The sequence below is a fragment of the Salmo trutta genome, chromosome 34 (assembly GCF_901001165.1).
Source record: "Salmo trutta chromosome 34, fSalTru1.1, whole genome shotgun sequence".
In the NCBI taxonomy this organism is placed as follows: Eukaryota; Metazoa; Chordata; class Actinopteri; order Salmoniformes; family Salmonidae; genus Salmo; species Salmo trutta.
Window position 1 is genome coordinate 10,428,559 of NC_042990.1, and position 17,453 is coordinate 10,446,011.

Here is a 17,453-nt window from a genome sequence, read left to right on the forward strand (position 1 = left end):
AAAAATGCTTATTGAAATGATCGATTATTGTAGATTTATCGGTGGTGACAATGTTTCCTAGCCTCATTGCAGTGGGCTATTCGATGCTAATGCATAACTCCACAGGATGTTTTTGTGCTGGTCAAGGGCAGTCAAGTCTGGGGTGAATCAAAGGCTATATCTGTTCTTAGTTCTACATTTTTTGAATGGGGAATGCTTATTTAAGATGGTGAGGAAAGCACTTTTAAAGAGCAACCAGGCATCCTCTACTGACGGAATGAGATCAATATCCTTCCTGGATACCCGGGCCAGGTCGATTAGAAAGGCCTTGTCACATCCTGACCAGTAATAGGGGTTATTTGTTATTGTAGTTTGGTCAGGACGTGGCAGAGGGTATTTGTTTTATGTGGTTCGGGGTGGTGGTTTGTTTAGTAGGGTATTTGATTTATGTATTCCGGGGTTTTTTTGGGCACTGTTCTATGTTAGTGTATTTCTATGTTCTGTCTAGTCTTTTTTATTTCTATGTTTTGTTAATTGGGGTTGGACTCTCAATTGGAGGCAGGTGTTTTCTAGTTGCCTCTGATTGAGAGTCCTATATATAGGTATGTGTTTGTTGAGTGCTTTGTGGGAGATTGTTCTGTGTATAGCCTTGTGCCTTACCAGCATGTGTACAGTCGTTGTGGTTTCTTTGTGTATGTGTTTATTTTGGTTCTCCTTCTCGTCCGAATATAATAAAGAAGATGAGTGCACATAACCTCGCTGCGTATTGGTCCAACAATGACTTATCTTTATCTTCAGACGACGAAGAGTGTGACAGGCCTGCTCACTGAATTGTTTTAGGGAGCGTTTGACAGTGACCCATTACGGACGCAGGCAGTGATCGCTGAGATCCTGATTGAAGACAGCAGAGGTGTATTTAGAGGGCAAGTTGGTCAGGATGATATCTAAGAGGGTGCCCATGGTTACGGATTTAGGGTTGTACATGGTAGATTCCTTGATCATTTGTGTGAGATTGAGGCCATCCAGCTTAGATTGTAGGATGGCTGGGGTGTTACGCATATTCCAGTTTAGGTCACCTAACAGTACGAACTCTGAAGATAGATGGGAGCAATCAATTCATATATGGTGTCCAGGGCACAGCTGGGGGCTGAGAGGGGTCTATAACAAGCGGCAATGGTGAGAGACTTGTTTCTGAAAAGGTGGATCTTTAAAAGTAGAAGCTCGAATTGTTTGGGCACAGACCTGGATAGTATGACAGAACTCTGCAGGCTATCTCTGCCCCCTTTGGCAGTTCTATCTTGGTGGAAAATGTTGTAGTTGGGGATGGAAATTTCAGGATTTTTGGTGGCCTTCCTAAGCCAGGATTCAGACACGGCTAGGACATCAGAGTTCGCGGAGTGTGCTAAAGCAGTGAATAAAACAAACTTAGGTAGGAGACTTCTGATGTTAACATGCATGAAACCAAGACTTTTACGGTTACAGAAGTCAACAAATGAGAGTGCCTGGGGAACAGGAGGAACAGAGAAGGAGTAGGATAAGGGTACGGCTAAAGGCTATAAGAACTGGTCATCTAGTGCGTTCGGAACAGAGAGTCAAAGGAGCAGATTTCTGGGCGTGGAAGAATAAATTCAAGGTATAATGTACAGACAAGGGTATGGTAGGATGTGAGTACAGTGGAGGTAAACCTAGGCATTGAGTGACGATGAGAGAGGTTTTGTCTCTAGAGGCACCAGTTAAGCCAGGTGAGGTCACCGCATGTGTGGGATAAAAGGGCTATCTAAGGCATATTGGGCAGGGCTGGGGGCACTACACTGAAATAGGACAATAATAACTAACCAAAACAGCAATAGACAAGGCATATTGACATTAGGGAGAGGCATGTGTAGCCGAGTGATCATAGGGTCCAATGAGTAGCAATAGGTGAGTCAGGGAGCCGTTCAGTAGTCGCTACTACGCTAGTCAAGCTGGAGACATGGCGATTCAGACAGCTAATGGACCGGGGCTAGCAGATGGGCCTTCGGTGACTTCGCAATGGACAAGCCTGTTGAAACCACCTCGGACGATTACGTCGGCAGACCAGTAGTGATGGATCGGCGGGGCTCCGTGTCGGCAGTAAAAGGTCCAGGCCAATTGGCAAAAGAGGTATTGTAGCCTAAGAATTAGCTGGTGGACCTCTTTGGCTAGCCGGGAGATGGGCCTAGCTCAAGGCTAACTGGTGCTTGCTTCGGGACAAAGGCGTTAGCCAGGAGTAGCCACTCGGATTGCAGCTAGCTAGTTGCGATGATCTGGTGTAAAGGTTCAGAGCTTGCGGTAGGAATCCGGAGATGTGGTAGAGAAAAAGCAGTCCGATATGCTCTGGGTTGATATCGCGCTGTGCAGACTGGCAGGTATTGACTGAGCTGATGCTGGCTGGTGTCCGAGTTAACGGTGGAGACCTCTAGCAGTAGCTAACTGACTACTAGCTAGTAGCTAGTTAGCTGGCTAGCTTCTGATGGGGGTTCCGGTTAAAAAGTATAAAAATAGCAGATCCGTACCACATTGGGTGAGGCGGGTTGCAGGAGAGTATATTCAGTCCGTAGATGGAAAGTGAGATTAAAATATATACGAAAAAACGAGGAAAACGATATTTACACGGGACGGGACAAGACAAAACACACGTCCGACTGCTACGCCATCTTGGAGGATGTTAAGTGTTGTCATGTGTTGCTGCCTTGCTATGTTGTTCTCTTATGTAGTGCTGTGTTGTCTCTCTTTCCGCAGGAGGCCTTTTTCCATTTTGTAGGCCGTCATTGTAAATAAGAATTTGTTCTTAATTGACTTGCCTAGTTAAATAAAGGTTAAATAAATCAAATAAAAAATATACCAGGGGTGTGACTTAACATGTATTTTAACTGCTCTAATTACGTTGGTAACCAGTTTATAATAGCAATAAGGCAACTCGGGGGTTTGTGGTAATTGGCCAATATACCACGGCTAAGGCCTGTATCCGGGCCCTAAGGGTTGCGTGGCTTAAGAACAGCCCTTATTATCCGTGGTATATTTACCACACCCCCTCTGGACATTTTGCTTAAATAATGCACAGTAGGCCTTTACACGGTATAATTCAATGGCTATAGTTCTTACATGTTCTATGTTTGAGCTGCTTTTGAAAGCAATAGTTGAATTGAAAACATGATTGGCTTTGTTGAATTCAATTTTCATAAATAGCAAGCTAGGACTGATGGTTTGGTTAGCTAAACTAGCAAGTCTATTTGTTTGGTTACCAAGGGAACTACTACTGTTGCTATCTAGTAAACTTTCTAGCTACTTACATTTACATTTAAGTCATTTACTTCAGTGAATGTTGAACACATTTCTAACTGCAAAAGAACAGATTTCTAGCGGTACATTAGTTAAAATATCGCCATGGTATGTGTTCCACACATTATTTTCCAGAGAACGCATAGTCCATCGTTGATTGTCCCTTGCTTGTTATGACTTCACATCTTGTTTGCCTTGATGTTTGATTAAAAAAAGAACAAATATAACTGTTTTATACCAACAAATGTTTAAAAATATATAGTTTTTACAGCTTTAGATATCCTGTAGGCTACAATATCACACGTATAGGGAGGTTAGTTACAGTGGTGGCTGACGATTTAAACAAATTCAAAATGGCCATACATTTATGACATAATTCGTTTTTCATTTATCTGTTTTTACTCTTTTTTCCCTTCCCTTCTCCGAGTTTGTACTAACATAAGAACCAATCGATTCTCCAATTCCAGACCTGTTGTTTACGAAGCATGATCTGACAGATACAATCTGATTTGTCTGCCACTGCTTATGCCCTTTTGGAATTCATCACAGACCCAGGCAGAGGAATCTACATATGCTAATCTCGTGTGTTAGACAAGGTAGCAATATTTTGGAAGATCATTTGGGTTTATCTGCTGTTTTCAAGTGCTTATTCATATTCTTTTATAATCTCGTTTAACAAATAGCCTAAACACCCAAAGGATGTTTTGCCTTTGCCCAACAGTTTATTGATTTAATATTTGTTTCTATTCAACTGATTTTCTAAATGTTCAATGCAAGGGTGTTACAGTAAATGTTTGCAATAGTTTCATTGTGAATGTATTATTGCTTCATTATACCACAGTATTATTTTCCAATAATAACACCAGAGAGGTTTTCTAAAAAGGCCTTTTTATTTCTCCCCAGTGGCACCTTGCTTTTCACTTTCTCAGAGATAATTATTTTAAGAATCAGAATAGAAAAAACAAAGAAAACACATACAAGAGTTGCAGTTTCATCCCTTCATAGTGCAGTACAGATGTCAACAATACCTGACACTATAGCCGGGTTTAGACATATAGATAACCTGGCTTGGACCTAAAATAACAATGACATCTATGTGAATAGTGGTTAAAAATGTAAACATTTACTAAAATGTTCTGTACACACACATTTGCAGAGGTTCCTTCAGATAATCTTGTTTCAAAACCTTGCTATGGTCAAATGGAATATAATTCCTGGACCTCTCCCCATTATGTTCCAGTTCCACTATCACTGAGATTGATAATACTGGTAGAACCCAACACATGTTCACTGGTCATTGCCATGATATTGTTGTCTGTTATAAAGCTCCATTGGCACTATCAAACTAAATCCCTTGATTCATCCCATCTTTGTCTGTGTCATCCTGTATTCACACATTGGTTGGCGTCCGGGGGAGGACGGCTCCAGGTGGCGCAGACACCTTCATTAAAGTCAGGCCAGAATCAAGCAACCGTTCAAAAGTTAATTAGTCTGATCCCAGATCTGATTGCCAATGACGTGGCAATGACCATAGAAGTCGGTGGCAAGACGACACAAACAGATCTGGGACCAGGCTATAAGTTAATAACCATAGTCTCAAAATCAGAACTGTGGGGTGAGAGGTCCTGTAGTGCTTACGTGGTCACATTCACATTTATTAGTAACATGATTAAATGCAAAATCACAGCAACAACAAAAATAACACTGAAAATAACAGGAACAATCTTGTCAGAGGCACAGGCTTCTTCTTTAACTTTCTTTCAACAATTTTGTTTCTTAACGTATTTATTTATTAAATGGTGTCACAGTAAATGGAATGCAGACTGTCCGGTTTATTTGTTCATTATGCTGCTTGTCACTCCTCTCCTTACATTCATTCTCCCTTGTCCAGTCACATTCTTCAGTCATTCTGTTCTCGTCGACCATTTCAGACATTTTCAGATTTGATCCTCCATTTCTGGGTGTGCAATTGGGCCCCTCTTCTCAGCTACGTTCTATAGTATTTCTCCGGTTTTCTTTTGGCACTTTTCTTGTTTTCCTCTTTTTGTGTTATTTTGTTATTTTCCGGCTTTCTGTAGGACTTTTCTTCATTCTTCCACCTCGCTCGTGTTGCTTCTTTCTGTCTTTAAGCGTCCTCCTCAGCCTCCTCCTCAAACTCACCTTCCTCCTCAGCGGTGGCGTCCTGGTACTGCTGGTACTCAGACACCAGGTCGTTCATGTTGCTCTCTGCCTCAGTGAACTCCATCTCGTCCATGCCCTCTCCGGTGTACCAATGGAGGAAGGCCTTGCGGCGGAACATGGCGGTGAACTGCTCAGAGATACGCTTGAACAGCTCCTGGATGGCCGTGCTGTTGCCGATGAAGGTGACGGCCATTTTGAGGCCTCTTGGAGGAATGTCGCAGACGGCGGTCTTGACGTTGTTGGGGATCCATTCAACGAAGTAGCTGCTGTTCTTGTTCTGGACGTTGAGCATCTGCTCGTCCACCTCCTTCATGGACATGCGGCCACGGAAGACAGCGGCGACAGTGAGGTAGCGACCGTGACGCGGGTCACATGCGGCCATCATGTTCTTGGCGTCGAACACTTGCTGAGTGAGCTCCGGAACGGTGAGGGCACGGTACTGCTGGCTCCCCCTGCTGGTGAGGGGGGCGAAGCCGGGGATGAAGAAGTGGAGACGGGGGAAAGGTACCATGTTGACGGCCAGTTTACGGAGGTCGGCGTTGAGCTGGCCGGGGAAACGCAGGCAGGTGGTCACTCCGCTCATGGTGGCCGACACCAGGTGGTTGAGGTCTCCGTAAGTCGGCGTGGTGAGTTTGAGGGTCCGGAAGCAGATGTCGTAGAGAGCCTCGTTGTCAATGCAGAAGGTCTCGTCTGTGTTCTCTACAAGTTGGTGAACCGAGAGGGTGGCGTTGTAGGGCTCCACCACAGTGTCTGACACTTTAGGGGAGGGCACCACGCTGAAGGTGTTCATGATGCGGTCGGGGTACTCTTCACGGATCTTGCTGATGAGCAGGGTGCCCATGCCCGAGCCAGTGCCCCCACCCAGGGAGTGGGTGAGCTGGAAGCCCTGGAGGCAGTCGCAGCTCTCAGCCTCTTTCCTCACCACATCCAGGACTGAGTCCACCAGCTCTGCTCCCTCAGTGTAGTGGCCCTTTGCCCAGTTGTTTCCTGCACCGCTCTGACCTAGAAACATAGGAGGAAAGGAAGGACATTTACAGGAGAAAAGGGGAAGAGAGGAGAACACCTCAAACCCTATTTTACTTCAAAAATGACAGGACTGTTTCATAATATGTATTTTTTAATCACAGTTTCATTTCCCTATGTGGTAACTAAAAGTGATATGTCCCATACATTTCCAAGCACTGCTAAACTCCTACCCATCTCATTCCTTACCAAACACAAAGTTGTCTGGTCTGAAGATCTGTCCGAAGGGTCCGGATCTGACAGAATCCATGGTGCCGGGCTCCAGGTCCACTAGGACCGCTCTGGGTACATACTTGCCACCTCCAAGAGAGACAAAGATAGAGAGACTCACACACCAGCTCAATACTGCAGGGAACAATGGGCTATATGATGTCAAGGGAAGTGGAGCTCCCTGTCTGTCCACCAGGGGGAGGACAAAATATATCACGTCCTGTACACCTCCATTAGTCCACGAATTGAGTGATCCTATTCAGTATCCCTTGCCACGTTGATATTTTCACCCATTACATTACATTATGGATATCATTTAAATGAATCTCAATTTCAATAGAATAAATGCATATATGTATGTTTGCATATACAGTACCAGTCAAAAGGTTTGACACATCTACTCATTCAAGGGTTTTTTCTTTATTTTTACTATTTTCTACATTGTAGAATAATAGTGAAGACATCAAAATGATGAAATAACACATATGGATTATGTAGTAACCAAAAAAAAAAAAGTGTTAACCAAATCAAAATATATTTTATATTTTACATTCTTCAAAGTAGCCACCCTTTGCCTTGATGACAGCTTTGCACACTCTTGGCATTCTCTCAACCAGCTTCACCTGGAATGCTTTTCCAACAGTCTTGAAGCAGTTCCCACATACGCTGAGCACATGTTGGCTGCTTTTCTTTCACTCTGCATTCCAACTCATCCCAAACCATCTCAATTGGGTTGAAGTCGGGAGACTGTAGAGGCCAGGTCATCTGATGCAGCACTCCATCACTCTCCTTCTAGGTCAAATAGCCCTTACACAGCCTGGAGGTGTTTGGTCATTGTTCTGTTGAAAAACAAATGATAGTCCCACTAAAGGAAAACCCGATGGGATGCAGAATCACTGCAGAATGCTGTGGTAGCCATGCTGGTTAAGTGTGCCTTGAATTCTAAATAAATAATTGACAGTGCCACCAGCAAAGCACCCCCACACCTCCTCCTCCATGCTTCACAGTTGGAACCACACATGCGGAGATCATCCGTTCACCTACTCTGCGTCTCACAAAGACACGGCGGTTGGAACCCAAAATCTAAAATTTGGACTCATCAGACCAAAGGAAAGATTTCCACCGGTCTAATGTCCATTGCTCGTGTTTCTTGGCAAAAGCAAGTCTCTTCTTCTAATTGGTGTCCATTAGTAGTGGTTTCTTTGCAGCAATTTGACCATGAAGGCCTGATTCACTCAGTCTCCTCTGAACAGTTGATGTTGAGATGTGTCTATTACTTGAACTTTGTGAAGCATTTATTTGGGCTGCAATCTTAGGTGCAGTTAACTCTAATGAACATATCCTCTGCAGCAGAGTTAACTCTGGGTCTTCCTTTCCTGTGGCGGTCCTCGTGAGAGCCAGTTTCATCATAGCGATTGATGGTTTTTGCAACTGCACTTGAAGAAACTTGAAGTTCTTGACATTTTCCGGATTGACTGACCATGTATTGAAGTAATGATGGACTGTCGTTTCTCTTTGGTTATTTGAGCTGTTATTGCAATAATATGGACTTGGTCTTTTACCAAATAGGGCTATCTTCTGTATACCACCCCTACCATGTCACAACACAACTGATTGGCTCAAACATATTAAGAGGGAAAGAAATTCCACAAATTAACTTTTAACAAGGCACACCTGTTAATTGAAATGCATTCCAGGTGGCTACCTCATGAAGCTGGTTGAGAGAATGCCAAGAGTGTGCAAAGCTGTCATCAAGGCAAAGGGTGGCTACTTTGAAGAATCTCAAATATAAAATATATTTTGATTTGTTTCACACTTTTTTGGTTACTACATGATTCCATATGTGTTATTTCATAGTTTTGATGTCTTCACTATTATTCCACAATTTAGAAAACAGTAAAAAAATAAAGAAGAACCCTTGAATGAGTAGGTGTTGTCCAAACTTTTGACTGGTACTGTATGTACATGTCTGTGTAAGCACCAAAGACGTTCTTCCGTTGAAAGGTTATTTGTAACTGTAGCGGGTGTAGATGTGCTACCTGAAGCCTCGTTGTAGTAGACACTGATCCTGTCCAGCTGCAGGTCGCTGTCTCCGTGGTAGGTGCCTGTTGGGTCGATGCCATGTTCATCGCTGATCACCTCCCAGAACTAAAGAGGTCAGATCGATAAAAGTCAACAAGAGGCTTGAATTGATACAGGCCAGCACTCCTAAAGTGCAGGTTGCGCTAAGTGGCTGAACTACCAACGTAATGTAATAGCCCATTCACTTGTGGGGTGGTGTGAGGTCAAGTGGATGGGAAGCTGAGCTAGTAATGTATATTTGGATGTTGTTACTATATTATTGCATTAGAAATGTAATGAAAAAATGACTATTGCTGTAAAGATGAACATGGCCATATACCATATAAGGTAGCACTTACAAAATATCATGCAAGACAAACTATTCTGTTAAGTTGAACCATATGGATATTCAATACGTTACATAATTCCAAAACTATTCAAAATGTCTCCCGGTGGCATTGTCTATCCTGGCACAGCTGTGTGCTCTTGACCTTCTCCGGTATCACATGGGTGAAAAATTGCAGTCGAATTCTCTCAGGGAGTGTAGAAAGCAGATGTTGGCATTGGCTCAGAAACCACTCTCAGTTTCATCCCTCCTGAGGCAAATCCAATAAATAATTACCTACGCAGTCACGAGACATTATACTAGAATAAGACCATCCATGAAGATTCATTAGAAATGGATAAGAGAGAAGCAGTACTCCGTTGGCATTAGACTACTGGAACAGATTGATGGGGTGAGACGTTAAGGCGAAACTTCGTTAAGGAAGTGGCACAGACTGTCACACGAACTCAACTGACCCTATTCTGAAGTGGAGAGAGAGGACATTGTGTTACATCATACACCTCTTGATCTTTCACTCCACTTTGAAATCCGTTCTTTAACGCCTCTCAACAACAAGAAAGATTAGCGAAACGGCCAATTCTTGTCCACTGTGCTAATACAAATTCTCATTTAACACGCCGACAAGTTAGGGCTACCAAATTAGGCTAGTGACACACTCCCGTTTCCATCCACCACAAACGGTAGTGCTGAATAGACTTATCTAGCGAACCGGTATAGACAGCCTATTTAAAGAGGCCTTGTGGATATTAAATTATGTTGATTACATTTCACTGGCCCACTGGACCCTCCATGGTGGTGTTCCCAAATGGTGTTGTGTAAAATGACTAAGTTGAGGATAGAAACATATAGGCTACTCTAAAAGTGTCAGCTCGGCTCTTTATCACTAGCGTTAGTCATTTAAATGACGTCATCTGCTCTGCTAGTCGACCACTTGTTCATATCCCTCCCCCTCGCCCAGACGCCCCCGTCTCACAGTTGTTGGCATTCGTTCCTCTCTCTTAAAGGACGTTTATTCAGCTCCAACAAGACAACGATTATAGTGTCCCCGCTATTCTACTTAAATCGCAATTGTGAAATTGCCATCATAGCGATAATAATGGTTTATTTTACTGGTCTACTACGCGCACTCAGCTAAGAGCCGGCGTGTAAATGCGCAACAGGGCATGCGTTTCTGTCGTAAAAAGCCCATTACTCTTTTAAAGTTTGACTTTAACGTAAGCAACGTTACTTATGTAAATGTCTAATGCAAGGGAATACTGAGACTAAAATTATAGGAAACCTTGACTTGGCAAACCACCAAAAAAACGAAATAAATTGTCTCGAAAATGCTATATTTGTGCGTCAACATCTGTAAACGCGGGGGGTGAACTATATGAAATTAGTTTTTGCCAGTGTCATAACTGTAGGACTAAGTGTCTTTTTAGTTGTTTTATCATTTGTGTTTTAAAGTCTTCATTTGAGACATCTGTTTTTCGTAGTCTGTTGAAGAGAAGGCTATTCCAGACACAAAACAATGAGCGTGGCAGAGAGGGGCCAGATAGAGGGACACAGCCACACTCCCGCGAAATTATGTCTCGACAGACCCGTTATCTCACTATAATAAAATCACTGTCAGCGTTCTTCCTGTTTCGCTTTCTTCTACGACTAGTTCACATTGACAAATTATACATTTATAGCCTATAAAGAACAAAACGAAGTAGAAGTTTTACAACAGGGCTGAAAAGGGACAACAAAAGGGATATTCTTTCCGGTACTCTTCATCCATTGAGATAACTTTAAAATGGTCACCTCGTGTTCGAAATGAGACCATAACGGGAACTTCTGCATTGAATGTTTATCATTTCGGCTAAGTGGAACATTTCAACTTAAAATACACATAGCCTAGAATACAACTTTTTGTCTCGAGAAGCAACAAATGGTACAATGCATTATTGATTAATTGCCAAATGTAAGCCTTGTTCATTTAAGTTTTCAAGATTCTTACCTTGGCCCCAATCTGATTACCGCACTGGCCGGCCTGAATGTGCACGATTTCCCTCATTCTGTATGATAGTTATAATAGAAAATACAAGCGAAGAAGTGGAGTGCTGTTATTGCCACACAGTTGACCCACTGACCACTGTGAAGTATGTGGATGCCCCCTTTGAGCAAGGCGGGACAAAGAATTTATAAGTCTGGACCGTGCCCAAACCGAGGCTTGCGCTAATGATTGGTCACGGTCTTCGGAAACCCAATCTTGATTGGCTGAGGAAATAAAATCTAAGGGGTTTCTCTGCCGTAGTGAAAGGGGCCGGAAGTAGAGAGGGAGTGCCGCGTCCCGTCATGTCATCACTGTCCTGTTGGAGCAGGCCATGGAATCAGCACACTTGCTATCAAAGATTTTCTAATGTATGACTTTCCTGCCATGCATCCTGTAAGACTCCTATAGCATTGGTTATTAACGCAAAAATATTTTGTTGGATAATAATTCTCCCCCTATTAGACGTGAAAACAGTCCCTATAATAAAAAACAAAAAAGGGATATTTTGTACAGTAATATTACCTGAAATCAGATCAGCCAAGACAAATCACTGACATATTGATAACCTTACTACAATAAATGCAAATATGTTCATCATCCGAAATATGAGCTTAAAACAAATATGTTTTAATGACGCTGTAAGTAACAGCAAACATTCCAGGACATAGACATGTCTTATATGGGCAGAAAGCTGAAATTGTTGTTCATCTAACTGCACTGTCCAATTTACAGAAGCTATTACAGTGAAAAAATACCATGCTATTGTTTGAGGAGAGTGCACAACAACAAAAACTTTTATCATGCCAACTGGTTTGATACATTCACATCTGAAGGTAAATAAAGTACTTACATTCAGTAATCTTACTCTGATTTGTCATCCCGAGGGTCCCAGAGATAAAATGTAGCATAGTTTGATAAAAAATACATTTTTATATTCAAATGTAGGAATTGTGTTCTACAGTTTGAACCCCTGCTGTCTCTGGCTCCACACCCACCCCGCCCGGCCATCTAGATGTGTGAAAGTTAGTGTATAAGCTAATGATCCATCATATATGACATTCCTGGGAGTGTGTAAACTTAAATTTTGTAGTACCATATCATTTCTGTGCAGTATTGCAATGCTCCACTGGATCAATCTGAAACTTTGCACACACACTGCTGCCATCTAGTGGCCAAAATCAAAATCGCGCGTAAGCTGCAATATTATATTATGGCCTTTCTACTCCATTTCAAAGATGATGGAACATTTGTATTATCTTTTACCAGATCTAATGTGTTATATTCTCCCACATTAAATTCACATTTCCACAAACTTCAAAGTACTTCCTTTCAAATGGTATTAAGAATATGCATATCCCTGCTTCAGGTCCTGAGTTACAGGCAGTTAGATTTGGGTATGTCATTTTAGGCTAAATTTAAAAAAAGGGTCCAATCCTTAAGACAATCGTTCAATGGGGTGGTTGCATGAAGCAAAACCTTCAAGTACAACCTGTCACATTGGTGCCGTGACCCAGATCACATCAGACTGGCCTCACTTGAAAGAAATTGGGTTGCCATCAGAATGAGAGGCTATGGGTAGACAATTTGAGGACACACGCACACACACACACACACACACACACACACACACACACACACACACACACACACACACACACACACACACACACACACACACACGCACGCACACACACGCACACACACACATCCTCTCTTTCAAATAGGCATGATGCCTCTACATCCATCTAATGAGATACTGGCACAACAAAGAACAAAAGGCAACTAAATTGCATAAAGTCAATAAACTTTGTTGATATAGCTAAGTAATTCAATGTTGTATTCTAAATGCAGAAGTATTTCACTCTGGTCGTTGAATGAAATCCAATGCACCACCCTACCACAAGATGGCGACAGCACATTTTGCAATGGGCGTGAGACGATGGACAGACGCTTTTGACGGGAAGAGCTATAACGGGAGAAGCAGCGTCATATATACATACCGTCATTGGACAGACGATACCAAGAATGACACTGCTGTATTTTGAGAGCCAAACACAGTATTGTTGCAACGCATCAATACATTTGCACTCTGCATTAGTTCATTCTGTCAAATTGGTAAGTGATCGGACATATTTTTGACTCATCTTTAGACTGATTTGATGCATCATATATAAACATCAGTGGGGTCTGGCAAACATTATACATTTGTATCATTGCTAACACACCCGTGCGTGTTTTATTTAAATCCTATTTGCATGTGTGTTGATACATTTGTTGATACAGTACATGGGCGTGTCTTTCTATCTATGCGCTTTATCAGCAAAATGTCCTGGGTGTGCTCGTGATACAGATGCTGCGCAACATTAACGCAGATTCAATTAACTGCCAATGATGTCTCCTAACCCCTTGGATTTTCATGGGGAATGTCACAATAGTTGTAATACTGACTATCTGCTCAGATTCAGATGACATTTGAATAGAATATATTAAAAACGTAGTCACATTTAGTTACTTACAGCAGCTGTATCAAATGGTTATTATTAGGCCAACTGTATAGATTTCATGCTGTCATGATGAATTACAAATGCTTAAGCAATAGGCCAATGTAAGGCTCTCAAGTAACCCACTGTCAGGCCCACTGCCTAGGATTGGAGCTTGGTATATGAAATTGTTTAATTAAATTGTGTGTGTGTGTTTTTTTTTGTCTTTACAGCATCTGAGGAAGAAAAACATGTTCTACACGTGTGGTCCAAATGAGGCTATGGTGGTATCAGGTCCATTATCTAACCCAGTGTTTCCCAACCCTGGTCCTCCAGTACCGCTAGTGCACAGTTTTATTGTAGCCCTGGACAAACACACCTTGTTCAGCTCATTGAGGGCTTGATGATTAGTTGACAAGTTGAATCAGGTGTGCTTGTCCAGGGTTACTCGAGGACCAGGGTTGGGAAACAGTGTAAACATGTCAAATTAAAGAGCTGTAGGATGGTAATAATACTCTCATGTGTATCTCACATCCTCTTTTTTAAATGTTAATATGCTAGTATGTGTTCTCTCCTCCGTCCAGATGAAGATCCAGGGGCAGAACAAGGAGATGCTGGCCGCAGCCTGTCAGATGTTCATGGGAAAGTCGGAGGGCGAGATCGCCCTGGAGACGCTGAAGGGCCACCAGAGGGCCCTCATCGCCCACCTGACTGTGGAGGTAAACTTGACAACACGAGGGGGCGTGGGTTTTGACCTTGTTAGCACAGCTGTGCTGCGGTCGTAGGTACAAGATGAAGCCGAGTACTGCCAACTACCCAATCACAATGCTTGTTTTGACCAACCCGTTGTAAAACAACTGTTTTTCAAGATGTCACAAACAGATCTGGGACCAGGCTACATTATAGAAGTTCACTCATTTTAGTGCAACATAGAAACATTTCGGCACTATTTGCCTTCTTCATGGTTACATGAGGTAAACTGGACCCTTACTGGCCACATCCACAGTTACAGTTATAGATAAATAAACAGCACTTTATAGCTGCTTACTCATTTCAATGCAGTAAAGCCATGACCAAAGCCAAGAGCTATGGCCAGAGACACACTCCCCTATGTATTTATTTGGACAGTGAAGCTAAAACTTTAGATTTGGCTCTATACTCCAGCATTTTGGATTTGAGATCAAATCATTCATATGAGGCGACAGTACAGAATGCCACCTTTTTTATTTTGAGGGTATTTTTTGTATGTACCATAGTCAGCACATTGCACGGTAGAACTGTCTTGTTATGTACCATAACAAACAGACAATAATAAAACAACACATGAAACAGCTGTATATACATCAGAACCATAGTCATATGGATATCTCTGTCTGGCTATGTGTTCAACAACTTGTACATGGTAACGCGATGGAGCGGGAACACTGCAACTTTTGACTGTCACGACATTTACACTAAACACAAGCACGTCAACATCGGCACGAACTCTGTTATTTCACCCCCTCCAGGAGATCTATAGGGACCGTAAGAAGTTCTCAGAGGAGGTGTTCAAGGTGGCCTCGTCCGACCTGGTCAACATGGGCATCGGCGTGGTCAGCTACACGCTCAAAGACGTTCACGATGACCAGGTGTGCTTCCTCGCTCTTCTTTCAATGGAGACTCCATTCTTGCAACTACTCCAATGCTAGATAAATAATGGAGCCTAAACTAAAAAGTAACCAATGTTGTTCTCTTCCTCTCTGTGGTTCAGGACTACCTCCGCTCCCCGGGGAAGTCCAGGACCGCCCAGGTGCAGAAAGACGCCCGCATCGGAGAGGCCCAGTTCAAGAGGGATGCTGTGATCAGGGTGAGCCACCTGTCCCTTCTTTCTGGTCTCGCTTTCCTGTCTACCTTCTTCTCTTCTTGCGCCCTTTATCCTGTCCCTTTCTCTTGTTTATTTCTGAGTTCTCCATCACGTTCCTTCTCTTGGTTTTCCCTATCCGTTCTTACTTTTCTCTTTTCTCGTACTCCATCTGAACCTTTCCTTCTCCAATCTCTCCTTGTTCCTTTTTTATACTTCCTGGGTTTCTCTCTCTCTCTCTCTCTCTGTAGGAGGCCCATGACAAGCAGGAGAAGATCTCAGCCCAGTACGTCAATGAGATCCAGATTGCCATGGCTCAGAGGAACTATGAGCTGAAGAAAGCATCCTAGGACATTTGAACCCTCCCCGTCAGGATGCCAAGACCAAGCAGTGGGTCGAGGAGGAGGAGAAGATGATGCAGGTCCAGGTGGTGGAGCACTCTCAGCAGATCATGCTCCAGCAGCAGGAGATCACCCGCAAGGAGAAGGAGCTGGAGGCCAAGGTGAAGAAGCCTGCTGAGGCCATGAGATGCCAAATGGAGAAGCTGGCCGAGGCCCAGCGGTGAGTACCAGATAGGGTTGGGCCGATATATGATTAAATCGAATGTCATGGTATGCAAGACGATATATCGTGATGTGCAAGACTATATCAAATGAAATGTATTTATAAAGCCCTTTTTACATCAGCTGAACACATACAGAAACCCAGCCTAAAACCTCAAACAGCAAGCAATGCAGATGTAGAATCACGATGGCTAATAAAAACTCCAATAACTGGGGAGGTTAGCATTTTATATCATAACCCCAAGACATGCTAACCTCTCACCATTACAATAACAGGGGAGGTTAGCATTTTATATCATAACCCCAAGACATGCTAACCTCTCACCATTACAATAACAGGGGAGGTTAGCATTTTGGGGGGTTATTATATTTGTGTGTCTGTAACTTTGTCACTCATCATTATTCACAATTCATTCAGGATTATCCGTAATCATGGTAGCATCCACATTAATGTAGAAGTGTTTAGAAACATATTATATTCTTATTTATAATAAAAGTGACTCCAAAATGACACAATACATTATTTACCATTCATTTCTATTGGGAACAAAATCATCTGAAACCAAAACAAACAACAAATTCATAGTGTCACAAGCTTGATGTAGTCATTGCGTACTATGAATATGGGACTGAATACTAAACGTTTTACTACTTTGAAGTATAGTCAAAATAAGAACAAATTCTTTACTGTCCAAATAGTTACAGAGGGCACTGTACTGTATCTAGTATCTACTTCTTTCCATGTGCCTTAATACCCCTTTCTCTGCCTAGCTCACCTTTCACCTCTTTGCCTGTATATTTGTCCCTTGATTCCCTCCTTCATAACTGGCTGTGTCCACTGCCTTGCTGCCAAACCCTAAGTGCATCTGAACTGGCGAGTTCAATGTAAACGCACAGTCAAATCCTCCACCCGGGTGTCTTATTCTCAGCGCTCAGTCTTACTTATCAGAAGCAAAGGTGACCTGACCAAATCTATGTTTGTCTTTCATTGTTTTTAATGTTACTGGTTGTCGTTTTAGTCTGACGAAATGTAATTGGTTAAGAGAGAAATGTCATGGCTCTGTTCGTACAACAATGAATGTGCAAAATAGGAACCATTCAAAGCATCCAATATTCTAATCTATACCTGCAAAGCCTCTTCGGAGAAGTAGTGTGAAATAAGCCAGTCAATTTATCTGTTGTTTTTCTATATATTATTATTTTCTATCTGCGAAATGTGTGCTTTCCCATTGATGTGTGTCTACATTCACTTTTACAACACGTATTTGAGGTGTTTTTGATGTTTTCGTTGTACTGCCTGTGTCTCGCACACTGAAGGATCCTGTGTAATCGCTAGTCTTTAGAAAGGTCAAGCAGATTATGTAGCAGCTCTCACAGATGTGACTTGTATTCGTTTTGTCCAGAGTGCTAGGGGACTGGTTTACAGCTCTGTTATAGCTCTCAAAACGGT

At 42.5% G+C, this 17,453-nt stretch overlaps 1 protein-coding gene and 1 pseudogene across 1 annotated transcript; one reads left to right on the forward strand and one right to left on the reverse strand.

Annotated features, from left to right (window-relative positions):
• Positions 1-4,150: 4,150 nt before the first annotated feature.
• LOC115173536 (tubulin beta chain) lies at positions 4,151-11,258 on the reverse strand. Its single transcript, XM_029731719.1, has 4 exons — positions 11,085-11,258; positions 8,733-8,841; positions 6,673-6,783; positions 4,151-6,462 (listed from the first exon to the last, which is right to left on the reverse strand). Exons 1-4 carry the CDS (start codon positions 11,139-11,141, stop codon positions 5,405-5,407), a joined length of 1,335 nt encoding a protein of 444 aa, XP_029587579.1. The 5' UTR covers positions 11,142-11,258; the 3' UTR covers positions 4,151-5,404.
• A 1,816-nt stretch (positions 11,259-13,074) lies between these two features.
• Positions 13,075-16,005, forward strand: LOC115173537 (flotillin-1-like; annotated as a pseudogene).
• Positions 16,006-17,453: the final 1,448 nt, after the last annotated feature.